General features: G+C 34.5%; 1 protein-coding gene across 1 annotated transcript in view; it reads right to left on the reverse strand.

The window, feature by feature from the left end:
• Positions 1-218: 218 nt before the first annotated feature.
• LOC100791230 (50S ribosomal protein L25) overlaps positions 219-21,281 on the reverse strand; it is a 37,065-nt gene continuing 16,002 nt past the window's right edge. The window contains exons 3-5 of the mRNA XM_041011401.1: positions 3,224-3,383; positions 2,750-2,879; positions 219-653 (exon numbers count right to left, since the gene is read on the reverse strand). Of these exons, the coding sequence (XP_040867335.1) occupies positions 427-653; positions 2,750-2,879; positions 3,224-3,383 (517 nt within the window). The 3' untranslated portion in view covers positions 219-426. The remainder of the gene's footprint in view (positions 654-2,749; positions 2,880-3,223; positions 3,384-21,281) is intronic.

The raw sequence follows: 21,281 nt of genomic DNA on the forward strand, positions 1-21,281 counted from the left end.
CAACGGTGCCTTCTATAAGTGTTTATAATATTACTAAGTAACTTAACTTCTGAGATTATTTAATAAAGAAATACTTATAGAATCAAATTCAGTGAATCTAAGTTTTGTCCCACTTTCAAACGGTGCCTTCGATAAGTGTTTATATTACTATATCCCATTATCCCTGGTCATGTTCAATAACTTAAATATCTAACTCATGCAATGAAATCAATAATCCATTAAAAATCAACAATCACCTATATTGAAAGTCAATTAAAGTCTTAACACAAAAAACAGCTGGTAACATTTTAGGTGCTGTACTCATTAATGCTACAAAAGATCACCAAATTAAGGTGTTAGCCCTGCTTATTTGGAAATTGCATGTCTGCCTCTGCATTTTTCCCAAATGAACGTTCTTTTTTCGAATCTGGCATGTTGTTTCAGTGATCACGCCTCAATAGGTTCTTTGTTTCCCAAACTTGTTGGAACTATTTTACATACGGGCATGTTTTCATTCTTACTGAGAAGCTTCAAAGATGGATGAACCTCGATATCGCGCATGAATATTCTATCTTCAATATCTAGATTGCTCACATCCACAGCAATATTTGAAGGAATGTGCTCAGATGGACAAAGAAATCTTAGACTAGGTCTGATCTTATTCAAAATTCCTCCTGTAATGGCATATAAGTTTCAACCATATTAACATTAGAACCACAAAAATCCCAATGATATTAAATTGACTTTGCAACAATTGGCAACCGCCCCCCTCCAAAAATAATAATGATATTCAGAGCATTCATGAACTGTGAATGTTGATGTCAGAAATTAGACAACCGCATATTTTAGCAAAGCATGGAATGTAAGTCAATTGACCCAACATAACAACAGTCTTCCCAAGGCATAACAAGCAGAAGTCATCAACCATTGAAAGTTGGAGGGCTGAACACTGATCTTCAACATACACTGTCAAAAAATATACTATACAGAGTTGTAATTAATAGTAAGTTTGCATAGTCAAAATGCCTCAAATTTTCCTTGTTTCCAATTTACACTGGTCTTCACCATCCTTCCAAAAGTTTTTCCTGGTTATCAAAATTGACATTATTTCTCTGGAAAGGTTGACCATTCAATGAAGAAACTTTAAATGCTGATGAAACAGTGTGTTTAACCTAAAGCTATCACATAGCCTCTAGGTTATTACTTTTACTCAGCCTACCACAGGAAAAACAGAAGAGCATGAGAACAAAAGGAAAAAAAAAAACGTTAATAAAACATACACACACTTCATAGGACATCCTACTACTGTATTTTAATCAGAAATGTTTTGAGAATAATGAACGATCTTCAACTACAATGTTTGAGAAGACAGAAATGTCCACAAACAACAAAAACAATCAGCAATAATACATATAACTGCCTTGTAACTGCAAGAGAATAGAAGCAATGAAAGTCTATCAACGGGATATTCCTAGACCAAAGCATCTCATACAATCTTAAAAATTGTAACATACCAGCCCCATGTATGGTTATATATGTCAGAATTATTAAGCAATATCAAGCCAGTTATGTCTATCTTGCCCCTATTATTACTTGGAAGCAAGCAAACACAAAGTCCTTTAATGCTTGACTTGGGAAGTTAATTCCTAATGGCAAGCATTTGGAATTTCTTGATGGGGACCAGAAAAATAAAAAAGGAACCCTAGTTTTCTACGTTTGAAGCCAAATTTTCAAAGATATAATAGGTTAAAGACTTATGTAGTTATCAAAGAAATCTGTCATTTTGTTAATTGCATAAAAACTTTGGAATTAGTAATTCATTTGATGATTGGATGAGTATGAGCACCAAACTTCCAGTTATAGTATCTCAAACAGAAACAGTTCGTTACAATTGAAAAACTACAAACATGGACAAACAGTTTCATGTTTGGCAATATTTTCACCCATAATTGTATTCTTTTTTTTTTTCTTTTCAGGAAAGACAAAATAACTTAATAATTTAATTTAAACACACAGACAGCGTAAAGGATTAGCAGGAGAATCCATGTTCAATTCTCGCCGTGTGTAAAATTCCCTTGGGTCAGTAGCAGCCACGCACCACGAGCGAAATTAGTCTCTGTCCCAGGACCAAAAATGAAAACAGCGTAAAGGATACACTGTCATCCAATCATCTGTCACCATGTATAATAAGATTGATGACTTTCCAAATAACTACTTTAACCCCTTGTTTGGTAGATGAGAAATTAGGGGGGAAGGTTTGCTGCAAATAATTTGGTGTGTTAGGAAGAGGAGAAATAAGGTGAAAATAATGTTAAAAATGGTGCGACTCAGCTCACGGTCACAGTACTATTTTTCACCAATTTCCACTCATATCTCCTCTTCTTTTCTCTATTTTTCTTCAACAGAACACCTTTAATTTTCACTCTGTTTCTCACTTATTTGCACTCATCCTTTTTATTCCCATCCATCTTGTTTCTTTCCTCTCCACCAAACAGGACCTAAAAGTCACTTAAAAAAAACTAACAGTAGAAAAAAATTAAACTAAAAAAAAATTTCAGTAAAGCCAGAGTCCTCTGCTAGGAAATCTCTAAATAATGCATACAAAGGATTATCAGTATTGATTATTTAAGCATAGAGAGCACCACATAAGGACCATGTTTTCATGCATTGCATATTTCATTTCATTAACTCCTAAACCCAAACATACACAGTCAAATACCTATACATTAAATTCCAGAAAAATCAAATCAAATCAAATCAAACAAGTTACCTTTCTGAACACCAGGACAGGCATCTTCCCCTTTGAAAACAACAGGCACATCCACCTTCAATTTCATTCCATCCTCAGCCCAAACAAACACCAAATTCAGAATCTTCCCACTCTCTTCGTCCCTATGAATCTACATAACCGAAAACCACAACTCAAAAAATCAAATCATATATAAAAAACTTTAATTACTCATTTAGTCCTTATAGTTTCTATAGTTGCACATATTTTACATTTTATAGTCCCTATACTTCAAAATTATCCGTTTCAGTTCCTACACATACAATTTTTAATCCAATTTAGCACTATATATATATATATATATCATTTTTATCCCTTGTAGTTCTTATCATCTAAGTTCACAAGGATTAAAACTAAAAAGATGATTTTTAAGTAATGACGACTAATAGGTAAAGTTTGTATAACTATAGGATGAAACGAGTGATTAAATCATTATAAGAAAGAAAAGAAAAAAACCTTGATAGGTAACACGGTTCCGGATTCGGGCAAATGCGAGGATCCGGAACCGGCGCGGATCTGGAGCGGGAAGCGCGTGGAGCAGAAGAAAGGCGCGTCAGCGGAGTTGAGGTTAGGGGTTTTAGGTTCCGGTCTGGGCCTGTTTGGGCTTTTTGATTTACTACGTTAAATGGATCTGGGTCTTGGTTTTGTTTAGGACCTTGGTCAGTTTTTATTTAGTTTAAATATCTTTTTCATGTAAATTACTATTTTTTTCATTTTTTTCTCGTAAATTTACTTTTTTATTTTAATTTTTTAAAATATATTTATTTTTTTTTCCTAAAATACTTTAGATAAATTTTTTATTATTCAAAGTGCCATCTAAAGTGTCTTAAGGATAAAAAATAAGATAAACACATTTTAAGAAGATTAAAATGAAAACAAAATTACAAGAACAAAAATGAATAAAATGCTAAATTGTAGGGATGAAAAATATATTTATTATTTTATTTATTTATTATTATTTTATCTAAAAAAAATCAGATAAACATATTGGATGATGAGGATGTTTAAACTTTTAAAAAAATCTTTAAAATAAACATTTTTTTATATAAGTGCTTTTTTAAGAAGTATATAGGATTTTCTTCTTAAAATAAGTAGAAAAAAAATATTTTTTAAATAGAAATAGTTTAAACAAATAAAGTAAATTTTTTTATTAAAATGAGTATTTATTTCAACAAATAAGTTAAAACAAATGAATCATTATTATGTGAAAGTAGAAATTCGTTTTTTGTTATAAACTTTGTAAGGGTTTATCAAATTTTGAGGTTTTTTTCTTCTATAATACCTCAATGTGAATTTTGTAATGGCTTATTGGATTTTACAGTTTTATCTTCTATTATATTTCGCATGAGATGAGTGTGAAATGAGTAAATCATTTTTTGTTATAAATTTTACAACGACCAAAATAAGTTGACTTTATTTTTATCATCAAACTAAGTAGTTTTACAAAATTATATATCAAACTAGGTGATTTTAAAAACTATTCACTCGTGATGAATAATTTTGATTTTTGATATCAATTGTAATTATAATCGAAATATAAGAATGATTTTTTAGATTGATTATAACTACAATTGACGTGTTAATTTTTCACATTAGTTATAACTATAACTGATATAAAAAAATCATTTTTCTATATTAGTTATAATTAAAATGACATCAAAAGTCAAAATCATCTATAATAAATAATTTTTAAAATTATCTAATTTAATATATAATTTACATTTTCAGTCTTGTATTATAAGGTGTATCTCAAAAAGATATGAAAGATTTTTTTTAAGTTGTACACCACTTTCAACTTCTCAAAAAATTCTAAATTTTATGTGTATCTATGAGATCGAGTATATAATTTTGTTTAGTTTACTTGAAATTGGGTATTTGCTGCCTCTCATTTTTCTGCTAGCATTTACATATATTCATGTGATTGAGTCCGAATTTCCAAATTACTTAAAAGTGCCTTGAATTAAATCAAACCTAATTTATAAATAAAAAATGAAGCATTTCAGATTATTTACTAATACTAATATCAAATAGGAGAAAAATATTATGCACCAATAATATAAAATTTTTTATACAATTATTTAGTTATAACTCATTATGTATGATAAATTTATTTTATTAAAATAATTATCTTAAAATAATTTAAATGGTAATTTGTGATTGGATAACAATATTTGATTATTTTACACTGTGAACGTATAAATATTAAACTCTATCAAATAATTTATTTAAATTTTTTCAAAATTTGTTAACAAACCTTTAACCTATTTGTTCTACCCTCTTACTCTTTGTTTAATTATTCATTAATTTTATTTCTAATTTAATAAATATTCTCGTAAATATTGTTCTTTTCTTTATTTCCTTACTTTAATTTCCTTTATCTTCTTTCGCTAACACTTCACAAAGTCTTTGTGGACTATATCTATGCTCGTGCAAGCTTGAAGATTAGTAGGAGTGTCAACCACTGGTATCGAGGGCTTTATTATTCATTTGTCATTGGTTGAATATTCACCACTCAAATTAGTATTTAGTTTGGTGGATTGGTCATATTGAGAGGGTTTATCCATATTTGTGGTCAATTCACAAAATCCTTATCCTAGTTGTGATGACCTCTAAAACTTATTTTTTGATTTTCTTATCGAGGATTTTAAATCCTAAGCAAAGGTGATCATCATCGAGGACGGTGTTTGACGAAAAATTGTCTGTGTTTTAAAGTTAAGAAGTTCCAGAAGAACAACTTAGTTGAATGGAATTGATTATTCTCTAGCAATGAATTAAGACACGGAAATACAATCATGCAAGCTAATAATCAACAATGTAATTTTTCAAAACTTCATGTGCATTGCTCATGGAAAGAAAATCATGTGCGTACTTTGTATTATTTCGGAAAAAAACTTCTTCCGGAAGAAGAATTTGTGACTTCCGGAAGTATCCACAAAGTACTTCCGGAAGAATGTCATCCGGAAGTTTCCGGAAGAACCTTCTTCCGGAAGTTACCTTTTTTTTAAAAAAATTTTATTTTGTAATAATTTAATTTTAATGGATAAACTAAATTATAAAATAATTAATATTATTATACATAAATAATTAAATAATTAGTGAACGTATGTAATGACTAAATGAAGAAAAAAGAAATTTCATTTTATGATAATAAGTAAAAATAAAATTTTATTTTGTTATTTAAGGTGTAGTAAATTTTTGGATGTGATTATATGATAATTTGAATGTACTTGTGTATGATGCATATGTCCTTAAGATGGACGAAGATCAATTGAGGTATGACTTTGCGATGTCACAAGAAGTTCATATGGATTATGATTATGATAATCAAGAAGAATGTGGAGTGAATGAACCACATGTCGATTGTTCAAATGCTTTTAATACATCTCAGGTAATCATAGATAATTTGAGTCATTGGTTGAATTGATGGTTTGTATGAAAATTAATATGTTAGGGTTGCGTTGTAGGTATTCGCTACTCGAGATGATGTTTTGCAATGGGCTCGAACAGTTGCCCATGAAAATGGATTTGTTGCAGTGATTATGAGATCTGACACAGAGACCGGTAGCAGAGGAAGAAGTTCATTTGTGTTAATTGGGTGTGAAAGGAGTGGTACGTACAAGTGTAGAAATAAAGAATTCGTTAGAAAAGACACCGGGAGTAGGAAATGTGGTTGTCCCTTCAGGCTTCGTGGGAAACCAGTGCATGGAGGGGAAGGTTGGATGGTGAAGTTGATCTGTGGGATTCATAATCATGAATTGGCGAAGTCCTTAGTTGAACATCCATACGCCGGGCGATTGACTAAGGAAGAAAAGAAAATTATTGCTGATATGACAAAGTCGATGGTGAAACCGAAAAACATCTTGCTAACGTTGAAGGAACACAATGCCGACAGTTACACCACGATAAAGCAAATATACAATGCAAGAAGTGCATATCGTTCTTCAATAAGAGGAGCTGATACCGAAATGCAGCATCTGATGAAGCTTCTCGAACGTGATCAATACATTCATTGGCATAGATTGAAGGATGAAGTTGTGGTGCATGATCTGTTTTGGTGTCACCCAGATGCAGTAAAGTTATGCAATGCATATCATCTGGTGTTTTTTTATAGACAGTACCTACAAAACAAACAGGTACAAACTCCCACTACTTGACTTTGTTGGAGTGACACCAACAGCGATGACATTCTCTGCTGGGTTTGCATATCTGGAGGCTGAGTGTGTTAATAATATTGTATGGGCTTGGGAACGATTTCGAGGCCTATTTTTAAGACACGATCACCTCCCTCTTGTTATTGTCACTGACAGAGACCTAGCACCGATGAATGCAGTGAAAACTGTGTTTCCCGAGTCTACTAATTTGTTGTGCAGGTTTCATATCGATAAGAATGTGAAGGCGAAGTGCAAATCTTTAATCGGGGAAAATAATGCGTGGGACTATGTAATGGATAGCTGGGGTACTTTGGTTGATTGTCCGTCCGAACACGAGTTCCATGAGTCACATCAGAAGTTTCAAGTTGCTTGTTCGCCTTGGCCGATGTTCATTGACTATGTTAACGACACATGGATTATCCCCCACAAGGAAAAATTTATTAAAGCATGGACGAATAAGGTCATGCACCTAGGCAACACAACAACAAACAGGTATTAACAACTGATTTTATTTGGTAGTAACGATTAGTATTTAATTGTTGTATATTTTCATGTTTGTTGTGTATTTTAAATGTAGGGTTGAATCAGCTCATTGGGCTCTCAAAAGAGTACTACAAAATAGCGTTGGAGACCTATGTAGTGTTTGGGATGCCATGAACAACATGATCACGCTGCAACACGTCGAAATTAAAGCATCCTTTGAAACCAGTACGCATGTGGTTGGCCATGTTTATAAAAAAACCTTATACAAGAGGCTTCTTGGGATGGTTTCGAGGGATGCTTTAAATCAAATTGCTTCTGAGATTGACCGTCTACGTTATCTCGGCAACAATCTCTCTTCTTGTGGTTGTGTGATGAGAAGCACGCACAGCCTTCCTTGTGCATGTGAGCTTTCTAGGTATACTGCTGGCAGCATCCCATTGGAGTCAGTCCATCTTTTTTGGAGGAGACTTTGCTTTTCAGACCAAGGGTTATGTGAGACGGAAGTCACCATCAAGGAAGAAATAGAGGTCATATCTAAAAGGTTTGATGAACTTGATGCGGCTGACAAAGTAACTCTGAAGAGTAAACTTCGAGAAATTGCATACCCTGATCATAACTCTATGTGCTCTCCTCCGTCAAAGGTGAACACTAAAGGTGCACCGAAGAAACCGATGAAAAGAAGTCAAACATCCACAAAGCGTGATCCGTCTTACTGGGAGTATGTTGATGCTTTTCATTCTGTTCAAAGCAGCAACCCTCCAGTGAAATGAAGTGCATCATGTTCTCAACCGCGTTAGCCAACAAGGATCATCCCGATGTTGGATCAATTTGCGTCATTCTTTCAAGGTTTCATTCGTGACGTTGTGGATGTGAAAGCGGATGGTAACTGTGGATATCGGTCCATTGCCGCTTTATTAGGTATGGGGGAAGATTCGTGGCCGTTAGTGCGTAATGAATTGCTTAAAGAACTTGGCAGGTGGTCACATGAGTACATGAACCTCTTCGGTGGCACATAGAGATTTGAACAATTAAAGTTGTCCCTACTTGTTGATGGCTTTTCAAAGGTATGTTTTTATGTTAATTTTTTTTAATAACAATGTTTAAATTACTTACATGTGTATGTTTGGTTCATTCAGGTTAGTGTGGACAAGTGGATGGATATAACAGACATGGGATATGTGATTGCTTCACGGTATAACGTAATCCTTGTATCGTTGTCCCAACAACAAAGCATGACATTTTTCCCTCTTAGAAGTCAACCACCACCTGACTCTTTTGGCCACCGCATCATATGTGTCGGTCACGTGTTTGGAAATCATTTTGTTCAGGTACATTGAATATAGTTAGTGTAACAATTATGCAATGACTTCGCTGGTTCGTTTGGCACGGTCAGCGCATGATATAATGTTTGTTCATGTACAACAGGTTTATTTGAAAGACCATTGTCCGTTGCCGCCTCCAACACTGTTGTGGTCAAGCAATTGTTATTCTCAGGCAAAGCAGTGGGAAATTCCATATATTAGTAGAATGCAGCAATACACAAGCTTAATGTCATTCAAAACACACTATGTAGACCTAAATGAAGACTAAACATGCATTGTTTATGTAATTGTATTCATTATGCGATATAATTTGTTGTAACCCGTTACTAACCAATTAATATTATCAAGTACTCGTTTGGTTAAGCAAGGAAATTGTTGGTCCAACAAAAATCATTTACGCGTGCAGCATACATCATTGTCATAATTGACAACACATAATGACATGCATGCGTATTACAGTTTGAGCGCGACAACACATTGGCTGACTTCAGTACACATTCTGAAACTAGCAGTCGCTCGACAACACATTGGCTGACTTGACTACACATTTACGCGTGTCTATTTTTTTGTAAACAAAGTTAAACAAAGGCTCGGTCACAACCATCTATATATATGGCAGACTAGGATACTAAATCACACATTATCTTGCTTTCAAATAATCTCCCAACTAATACACAAACTATGACATTTCTAGGAGAAACTAGCAGTCAGACGATTGTCAACTCAAGGTTGGCTTTCATTTATCCAAATGGATCGATTATTCACAATGATACCGGGGTTTACTTCCAAACTTCAACTCCGGTGCCCATTCGAGTACCAAATATGTGTGGTTTTGCAAGCCTAAAAACCAGAATACACAATACCCTTCAGCTATCCGACAAACAATTTTTGGATGAAATTCACTACTGGAAGCCATTCACCGATACAGGTAACCAAATTCGCTTTGAGTGTATCAAATTGATAAATGATGACGATGTCAACACAATGTTAATGTGTAATGATCAATTTTCTTGTGTTGGTCCGATTGAGTTATTATGCACCGTTGGAAGAACACCAGATGGAATAATAAACTTACTTGAACGCACTATGCCTCGTATTCATGACGCGATCTTGTATTACAACAGGAAATGGAATATGCCACCGCAGAACAAATTTGTTGGATGCGCGTTCACAGGAAAAAATCCTAAGAAATTTCAAATTCCTTCAAGATGTACCATCGATGAACTGAAGAATTTAATCAAGCAAGTTGCACCTAAAGGGATTCCCCCTCTTGGAATTCACGAATCACAAACGGTAAGACGATTGTTTTTCCGCCAACCAGCTCGGTTTGAGTATTCAGATACGGTTATAAAATATGAAATAAATGAGCTGATCACCAACAAAGAACTGCTGAAGGTCTTAGTACAATCTAACGACTGGAAAAAATATGGACCAATAGAAATTTTAGCTGTCTTTACTAAATATGTTGAAACAAGGTCAGTGGGACGTCGCTAAACAACTGAATGTGATGTTTAATTTTTTGTTTTTTCGTTGATGTAACCTTTATCTGTTTACGGCGTGTTTAATTCCCATAATAAAGTTGAATGTGTTGTTTCAGTGGTCCAAAACATTACTTGTTAAAAGGGTCCATTTCCTATTTTTTTGGATTTTGAGGCTTTGTTTTCACGTGTTAGTTGACGGAACCGGGGAACGGGACTATTTTTTTTGGGTTCTTTGACGTCCAAACATGACAAATGGCCGCCCTCCATTGTCTCAGGGCACTGGCACACCCACGCAAAAAAATCCCAAACATGGGTACTTGAACATGGAAAATGGGTCCATTTCCTATTTTTTTGGATTTTGAGGCTTTGTTTTCACGTGTTAGTTGACGGAACCAGGGAACGGGACTATTTTTTTTGGGTTCTTTGACGTCCAAACATGACAAATGGCCGCCCTCCATTGTCTCAGGGCACTGGCACACCCACGCAAAAAAATCCTAAACATGGGTACTTGAACATGGAAAAAGGGTCCATTTCCTATTTTTTTGGATTTTCAGGCTTTGTTTTCACGTGTTAGTTGACGGAACCGGGGAACGGGACTATTTTTTTTGGGTTCTTTGACGTCCAAACATGACAAATGGCCGCCCTCCATTGTCTCAGGGCACTAGCACACCCACGCAAAAAAATCCCAAACATGGGTACTTGAACATGGGAAAAGGGTCCATTTCCTATTTTTTTGGATTTTCAGGCTTTGTTTTCACGTGTTAGTTGACGGAACCAGGGAACGAGACTATTTTTTTTGGGTTCTTTGACGTCCAAACATGACAAATGGCCACCCTCCATTGTCTCAGGGCACTGGCACACCCACGCAAAAAATCCCAAACATGGGTACTTGAACATGGAAAAATGGTCTATTTCCTGTAATTCTTACAAACAAAACTCATGATTCTAAAAACTTATGTTTTTTATGTAATTCTTACAAACATGGAAAAAGGGTTCATTTATGTAATTCTTACAAACATGGGTACTTGAACATGGAAAAAGGGTTCACTTATGAATTATTAATCATTTTAAAAACTTTTATTTTTTATGTAATTCTTACAAACAAAACTCATGATTCTAGGTTCCCTTTTTTTTAAAAATAAATTTAAAACAACCGTAAACTTCGCTTAAGGACCACAAACAATCGGAATAATAAACTATATTATAAAATAATAAACTGTGCAAAACACGTCAACTATATTAAACAAAAACTGTAATAATTACAAATATTCATGTCAACTACAACACAACAAAATAAATACAATGATCAATGGTCCGTGCGGCGTCTCTGACGAGCCCTGACCGTCCCATCAGCACTGGGTCCCCCTCTCGCGATCGTCAGGCAGTCCTGCATAATGTCATATAACTCTGTGCCTGCAGTGACTATCCTAAGGTTGAGCACACGCTCCAACCTCTGTGCAATCGCCTCATATCCCTCGTAATCATCCTGTCAAAGTCATTAAAAATATTTATTATGAAATTTAAAATAAACAACAACTCATAAAACATTAAACGCGCAAATATACTTACCACATGTGGAGGGGGGTCAAATGCCACTGGAACCTGGGGGCTGGGCGGCTGTATGTAGTCCTCAGGGTCTGCAGCTGGTGCATCCCTCTGTTGGTCACCTGCCTGGGTCGGTGCCATGAAAGGGTGAGATATGCGGAAAAACCACTCCATGTAATCCGCAGATACCTGCCCAGGCACTAGACAAAGCTGACCCGCAGGTAGTAAGTGATCCGCAAACTCCATCCACCTGTCATCTATCTGATCGTGTGACAATCGTGCACTAACAGGCGGCGGAGGGATGCTCTGGATGTAACCGAACTGGCATACCACCCTCTCCGGTCGAACTATGACGATCATAGGACCCCATCTGAGCTGACCCTGGAACGATGAAATCTCCTGAAACGTCCTAACCCCCCGATGCTCAGTGTACGGCAACCAGGACACATCTGTGACGGTCAAACCATCACAACGTGTCCTGTAGGGTGCTCCTGTGATGCCCTTCATGTGCGCCTTCGACGTCAACCATCGGGAAGCACGTGGGGACGTCTCCTGGTATGTATCGTCAGTCACGCACTGGTGCATACTAGGGAAGTGCTCATAGATCCAACACTACACAATAATTGAGGTTAACATAACATAAAAACATGTTTAAATCATAATCGAACCTAACATATTAATAAACACAAAATTTACCTGAAGTAGCGTCAAGTACCCCGCAAGCTGTCGGGTGGTGGTCCTACAAGCCTCATCTAACTGGTCATACATATGAACCAGCGCGGCAACCCCCCAAGCGTAACCACCACTATGAGCGAGGTCCCGGAAAGCGTCAAGGTGGACCACATGCACGTATGTTGCACTCTTATTAGCAAAAAGAGTGCAACCGACAAGGTGCAGCAGATAAGCGCGAGCTGCGACAATCCACCGCCGGGCCTAACATCTGGTCTCATAAATGTCACGAACCCATCCTAATCGTACATATGCTCCACGTGTGAGTGCTGTCTCGGCTCTGGCCTCCTCGGCAGACACTTCCAGCAACTCCGTAAGCAAGAATCTGGCCTCCTCCGTAGAAAGAGCGTGGAAACTGTGCAAGGCGCCAGTGATGGGCAAATGTAGGATGGACGACACATCATCCAATGTGATCGTCAGCTCTCCTACAAGAAGGTGGAAGGTGCTAGTCTCACTGTGCCACCTCTCCACAAATGCGGATATAAGTCCAGGATCGCCAGTAATAACTGAACAATCTATCAGTGGATTTAATCCTGTGGCAGCCACCAGGCCTTCAATCTCAGGCGCTGGCCTCCCAATCAGTGTCACCTTCCTCCCATGTGACACTAACTTCAAATCAGGATGTTCCTGATTTGAAGTACAAATTATACAATTATTAAAAAAAAATTAATCATAAACAAATAAAGAAACAATGACAAATAATTAACAAATTAAAATACCTGTCCACTCCACACGGCATGTGCAACATGCTCGGCAAATGATGTGAGCATTGACGGGTCACGTGGACCACCAGGGAATCCCTCTGCAGCATCATCACCATCTGACCCCTCACCACTATCAGCACCCTGTGCGTCCGCACGCATCTCAGGTGCCTCCGTAGGCTGCTCAGGGACATCATCAGTCATGTCAGCGACGTCCTCAGCCATATCACGTCCCTCCGTAGTCATCTGATGAACGCGTAGCCTACGGGCTGAGGCAGTAGGCCTACGCCTCTCGGGAACATCGCCAGCATCCTCGTCAGCAGCTCTATCTCGGCCTACAACTCTACCTATGGCACGACCTAAACCTCGTGTTCTGGCCATGATCTGTAAATCATGTCGAACACGTATTTTTTTCAGTCAAAATATACACAATTTTCTTTATAAAAAAACAACTTTATTTATAAACAAATAAGACTAACTTAAATCAAATTATTTTCACACATACACAACCTAATTTTAAAAAAAAAATTAAACAACTTCATTTATATATAAAAAAAACAACTAATGTAAAAAAAATTTATTAATAAACATGCACAACTTAATTTTTTTTAAAAAATTAAACAACTTCATTTATAAAAAAAACACAACTAATATAAAAATAATTCATTACTAAACATCCACAACTTAATTTTTTTTAAAAATTAAACAACTTCATTTATAAAAAAAACACAACTAATGTAAAAAAAAATTAATTAGTAAACATCCAACTCTTAATTTAAAAAAAAAATAAGAAACTTCATTTTTAAAAAAAACACAACTAAATTACTTAGTAAACATCCACAAGTTAATTTTTTTTAAAAAAATAAACAACTTCATTTATAAAAAAAAACACAACTAATATAAAAATAATTCATTACTAAACATCCACAACTTAATTTTAAAAAAAAATTAAACAACTAATGTAAAAAAAATTATTTAGTAAACATCCACAATTTTTTTAGAAAATAAAATACTTCATTTATAATAAAAAAACTAATTAATTATAAAAAATTAGTATTTTTATAAAACTTCCAAAACACACAACTTTAATTATAAAAATAGAAAACTTCATTTTTAAAGAAAAAACACTAATTTTAAAAAATAAACAATAAACAAAAAGAAACACAACTACTTTTATAAAAAAAAATTTGCAAATTAATATTTAGTAAAAATACACAATTTCAATTATAAAAAAAACATGATATCAAAAACCCAAACCTCATTTTTCATAAAATCTAAAAAACAAAATAACCAAAATAAATACAATAATTCATTTAAAAAAAAACAAAACAATTTCTGTTTAAAAAAATTTAAAAAAAAAGCAAAAAAAAAAAAAAAACCACTTCCGGAAGAAGTGGTTCTTCCGGAAAGGTCTTCTGGAAATTTGAAAGTTCTTCCGGAAGAGCGCGTCTTCCGGAATTCTTCCGGATGAACCACTTCTTCCGGAAAGTTCCCGGATGAGGTTTTCCGGGAGTCTTCCGGAAGAAGTGTTCTTCTGGAAGACGTTTGGTTACTTCCGGAAGAACACTTCTTCCGGAAGAACCCCTAACGGGTCTTCCGGAAGGCTCCGCCGTGAGCCTCCTTTCCCCATTTTTTCCGGCGTCCTCTCCTCTCGTCTTCTACCCTAAGGTTACTATCCTAAGGTAACTATCCTAAGGTTCCACTGCTACAACAATGTAGTATCATACAAGCAAAGGGGAGTTAGGGAGACTAACCTCGTTCGCGGAGAAGAAGAAGACGAGGTTCGCGCTTGCCTTGCGGAGAAGAAGAAGCAGTTCGCGGAGAAGGGAGAAGAAGCAGTTCGCGGAGAGGGAGAAGAAGCTTCGCGGAAGGAATGAGCAGGAAAGTTTCTTCCGGAGAGGGGGGGGGGCTTTTTATAATTTTTTATTAAAGGGCAAAATTGCCCATTCATAAAAATTGCTGGGTGCACCAGCAATATTGCTGGGTGCACCTAGCATCTCCCTGCATATTTTTAGTTTCTAACCAAACTCATTTTCTACTGCTTTGAAAGACATGCCTTCGTCATGAGAGGCGATCCAATATTTTTGGGCTGTTACTTCCTCCTGCACCTTCAAGTTGCTTCTTGCACCCTTTCCAGAATGTTTCTATTACCTTCTGAATTGGAAAATTTGGAAGCCAAAAAAAGGGGTGTATTCCAGAATGTACTATTACATTTCAGATCGACCATTTCCGAAGCCATAAAAGAGATGCAGGAAGCAATAACCATATTTATGTTGTTTTATTGTACTTGTTGCAATTTGTTTGTTAATTGAGCCAGGGTCCATCCATTCATTACTCACACAGTGGCTTATAGGGGTGTTTAGAACTGAATCAAACCAAACGTAAAATAAAAAATCAACTAAAAAAACCGCAAACTGCAGAAAAATCAAAGGATATAAGTTTGGTTTGGTTTTTGTTTTTCCCCAAACCGTGCGATTTGATTTGGTTTTCAGTTTGACATGCAGAAACCAAATCAAATCAAACCGAACCGCATTCATGAGTTTAATATAGGACTCATATTAGTCATATACATATATGACAATGTAGCTATAAGTTTATGTGAAACAACAACACTTACACTTAGTCTAAATTTAAGACTAAAATGCCTAACACTCAATCTCTCCTTGCTCGTGAAACCCTAAACATGAAGCTTAAAATCGCTCTTTCTGTGACCCTCTTTGTGTTTGCAGTGATATCTTTCTCTAACGATAACACTTACTATTTTATTTTTTTAAGTTTAGCCATCAGAACTTGAAAATATTACACATTGTTTTTACTTTTAAATTTAATGATTTATTATTTAAGTTGAATGATTACTTTTAAGCGGAATGATTATTATTCAAGTAGAAACCTTATGTTGATCATTTATACTGTTAATTGTTGAACTAACTATTATTCAAGTTTTGTCCAATTATAATAAATTTTTTAAACATTATTTTTATATTCATTAGCAAAATTTTCAAATCGTAAAAACTAAACCGAATGCTGTTTGGTTTGGATTTCATAAATAATCGAAATTGAACCAAATTGCATCATACTTAAGTTTCTTATTTGATATGGACTAATTTTAAGCCAAAACCACACAAACATCCCTTAATGGCTTGGCCTTTTTTCTTGAGTTCCTAAAAATGCTTTACATATTCAAGCGTCCCTGATACAAGGCTGTTGAATACAGTGAAGACTGAAAAGTGTACCTCACATTAGAATAAGACTCCATCATGAGCAACTTATCGAGGAGATTTCTGAAGAGAAGTAAAATAGTAGATTAAACAGTAATTTCTTCTGCAATCTGCATTTTAGTTGTACCATTGTGGAACATGGTACTCAACGAGATGGAAGCCGTGAACCAGGACGACGATCAGGGGTAGGGTGTGTTTTTTATTTTTTTCCCGGAAGAGAATTAAATCACACATAAAATGATTATGTTTGACAAGATATTTCGACTCATTTTTAATTTTTTTACTAGTTGAAAAACTTGTTTCATTATTCAATAAATAAGTTTTTTTTTTTTACCTTCTAGCATTTTTTGAGTAGCATTTCTTAAAGCTTTACCTTTTAGTTTTTTATACTTTCTTTCTTTTTTATTCTTAATATATTTATTAATTTTTTTGATTATTTTTTTAAAAATAAATTATGATTTTTATTTTTATGTCGTTTTACACTTTTTAGCTATTTTTACAGTTGATTTTCTTGAACACTTATAATTTAATAATCTAATTGTTTCATCTTTCATCTTTCAACTATTAGTTAGTTTTTTTGGATTTTAACTAGTTATTTAGCTATTTCAATAATTGATTTTATCAAATACTTATAATTTAATAAGTTAATTTTTTACCTTTCAGCTATTGGTTACCTTTTCAACTTCTAATTACCTTTTCATCCAAACATAGCCATAGCCATAGAGATGAGATGAGTATAATTAGCAAGATAGTTTGGGGAAAAAATGAAAAAGGTTGTGAAACTAGCAGAAACCTAGAAAATTGGGTCAACATGTTTGGTTTCTTTGCTTAGAGGGCCGAAATGAGTCTGGTTAGGTCCAGAACAATTTTGTTTATAATTTAAGTTAATAAATACTTACTTTTCTAATTTGTATAAAATTAATAAATAATATGGATAGTTTTTTTAAAATAGTTTCGTACCATATCCACCGAGAAATCATCCCATTACACACAACATATATAAATGAAAAAATGACAAGAATAATATATAGCAACATTGAAGAAGGGTTGCTTGTGGAAGTAGCGCTGAAAATTTATAATTACATGCATTCTCGTTAATTTGATAACACCTATGATTCCTGTCATCGGTTAATTATTTCCATACACATTCGTGATTTGATCTCTCTCATAAGCGGTTGAGAATTTAAGATGAATTAAATAATCATTAGTTAGATCGTCTATTTTAAGTAATAATTAAAAACAATCTCAACAATAATTATTACTATTATTATTATTATTATTAAATGAATAATCATTAACTACGAATCGACTTGATTGATTGATTCAGGTGACGATGAAGGAAGAGGAAGGGAGGTTGTGGAAGAAGATGCCATTGTCGTCGTCGAATTCACCATGGGCAATGTGCAAGCTTATGCAGCAAAAGTGCACACAGGAGTGTGTGTTTGTGCCATACTTTTTATCAGACAACCCGTAGTAGTTTGCACCGTACTTTCATGTCGTACTTTCTGTTCGACCCCAATAACGTGTCAAAGTTGTTGAGCAAGCTTAGCGTGGCGCAGTGCTACAACACCATCAAGTCGTTGGCGTATGAGACGGAGGTGCGTTTGCGCGACCCCATGTATGGCTGCGTGGGCTTCATCTTGCTCTTGCAACAATGACTATGCGAAATCACAACAAAGGTACACAACGCGAAGGAGTTATCAACCTACCTCAACCCTAGGCCATGCAGGTTCTTTTAGCCAATCTTGGAATGTTACAACATGGTGGTGTTAATGTTGTGCCTCATTTGGATCAACCAATGTTCAATGTCATGTCCAACCATATTTTGGTTGGGCACGATGTTGGACAAATGGTGGTTTGGGACCCATAACAACAAGAGTTTCTAGAAGCTCAACAAATGTTTCTCTTAGATAGGGATCATATATAAGAATTAATGTCTCATGTGAGAGACATGTGATTTATGTAGGGACTAATAAATAAATAATTAATAATTAAGGACTAAATTGTAATTGTGTTAAATTGGAGCAGTTTCTAGAGATAACTACTATTTGATGGGAATAGTGATTATAAAGGAGTTAATACCCACTAACGTGAAATAAGGTCACCTTTTTGACAGAGAAGTGTTTTCTCAAGACCCCTTGCCATCATGAGCGTAGAGAGATAGAAAGAATTATCAAGGGAGCAAAATCTTGTTTCTCTTATCTTTCAAGGAATCAAAGTGCACTAGAGAAAAGTCTCACTATGGAGAAAGATACACATTGTTTATTTATTATGTGTGAGAATCATATATTTCAAGATCCTACTAGTTTCTTATAATTGTTAATCTCAGGAACTCTTAAAGTTTTACATGTGGTATTAGAGCATGTGTTATGAAATTTATGATTCTCCAAGAATGATTTATTTTCTTCCAATTATGCATGAATCCTAATTATGAAATTTAGGAATTTTTTTCCACTGCAAGTATAATATTGTATCATGTATATGGATAAAGAATTGATTTGAATGGCCAAGGTTTTATAATGAATCAGAATATTATTATGTTGTTTTGGTGGCAAATACTTCTAGAGAGCTTCTCTATTTTGTTTTATTTTGCCATTGCATAATGTTTGCATTTTTTTGGTGTTTATAATTACAATGTTGTGAATATGAGAAAAAAAGGTTAAGAAGTAGTAAAAGTTTGGTGTGAATGTTTTGTGCGGCACTGCATCAACAATAATTTCTCAAACATGCACACCTTGAATTGCGATTTCTTTTTCTTTTGGGATCGGTTTGTTTCATAAGAGAATGAAGAATGAATAACACTTCCCTTGCCATAGATATTATTGTAATAACATGAAATACGACAATTAATGTTTTGTTTTGGAGAAAGATCCTATACGTGAACATGATTGGATTTTTTTTTTATTGGTTATAATGTGAATGAATGAATATTATTTTATGGTTTGGTCTGAAATTAGTGAGAATGCTATGAATTATTGGTAGCAGTAAATACGTATAGGCTATATATTTGTTTGAAATTAAGTGTATAATGAATTTGTTAGTCACCAAAGTGGCCAAATTTATAAGGTTATTTAATTCTAAATTAATAATTATTTCAATTACTCATAAAATAATGGATGCTATGTTATATAAGGCATTTATGGACCGTTCAACAGTTGATTAGTTGTTCTTATAATCAGTGAATATAATTGTAGGTAATTTGTGTGTATCATTAGTTTTCTTTATATACCCAAAGGTAGTAGGTACTATTATTTGGTGCATATTTAATTGCCAAATAATGTTAAGAGTTTTATTAGCTTCATCATGTTTGCATGTTGTGTGTTGGTGTATCACCCAAAGGAGAACATTAGTATACATTGATTGTTATCTAAATGAATTATATCCATGACATATATTTTGTCTCAAAACAATTATGTGAAATTTATTATGCAATAACTGCTCTCAATTCACTGAATTCTCATGTATCATCTAACCAATTTTTAATGGACTTCTTTTCTGACTGGAATGAGAAAGTTCAATTTCATCTCGGTGTTTTGAATCTTGATCTTGCTATATTGGAAGAGAAGCTTGCTACTATTATTGATGTTAGTAGCAATAAAGAGAAAGCCCATTATAAATCTTGGAAAAGATCTATCAAACTTAGCCTAATGTTCATGAGAATGACTGTTGCAGACAATACTAAGACAATTCTCCCTAAGATCGATAGTGCTAAAAAGTTTATGGTATTAGTGGGAGAGCACTCTTAAAAAACTGATAAGTCTCTTGCTGGAACATTAATGAGTACATTGACCACCATGAAGTTTGATGGTTCATGTACTATGCATGAGCATGTCATTGAGATGACAAACATTGCAGCAAGACCTTGGGAATGACTGTGAATGAGAACTTCATTGTACAATTTATTTTTGAAATCATTACTATTTGAGTATGGCTCATTCCAAATGAGCTATAATACCATAAAAGATAAATGAAATGTGCATGAATCACACAATATGTTAGTTCAAGAAGAAACGATACTTAAGAATCAAGGAAGTTACTCAGTCCACTATGTAAGCCACCAAGGGAATCAAGGAGCTGGAAAGAAATTTGTGAAGAAATATGATAAAGGAAAAGGGCCATTAAAGATCAATGAGGACCCTGTGCAATTCCAGAAGAAGGCATCAAAGGGTAATAATTGCCATTTTTGTGGGAAATTTGGATACTTCTAGGATTGCCCAAAGTGTAAGGCTTGGTTCGAAAACAAAGGTGAGCTAATGCTCATGTATGTTTTGAATCAAACGTAACTGAAGTTCCCCATAATACATGGTGGATTAATTCTAAATGTACGGCTTGTGTTTCTAATACTATGTAGGGATCCCTTACAATTCAAACCATAAATCCAAATGAGAAGTTTGTCTTCATGGGGAACAGAGTGAAAGCTTCAGTGGAAGCAGTTGGAACTTATCGTTTAAAACTTGACACTGAGCATTATTTAGATTTATTGAAAACTCTTTAGGTACCTAGGAATTTAGTTTCATTATCTAAACTTGATGTAATTGGATACTCTTTTAATTTTGGTAATAGATGTTTTAGTTTATTTAAGCATAATCATCTCATTGGTACTAGTATTCTTTGTGATGGTTTATATAAATTGAATTTAGATGGTTTGTATGCTGAAACTGTTTTAACTTTGCATCATAATGTTGGCACTAAACGTAGTTTAATGAATACATGATCTTCTTTCTTGTGGCCTAAACGTTTAGGTCACATTTCTAGAAAAAGGATGGAAAAATTAATAAAGAATGAGATTTTTCCTGATCTAGATTTTACAGATCTAAATACTTGTGTGGATTGCATTAAGGGAAAACAAACAAAACATACAAAGAAAAGAGCTATAAGAAGCAC

The sequence above is a fragment of the Glycine max genome, chromosome 17, assembly GCF_000004515.6.
Source record: "Glycine max cultivar Williams 82 chromosome 17, Glycine_max_v4.0, whole genome shotgun sequence".
In the NCBI taxonomy this organism is placed as follows: domain Eukaryota; kingdom Viridiplantae; phylum Streptophyta; class Magnoliopsida; order Fabales; family Fabaceae; genus Glycine; species Glycine max.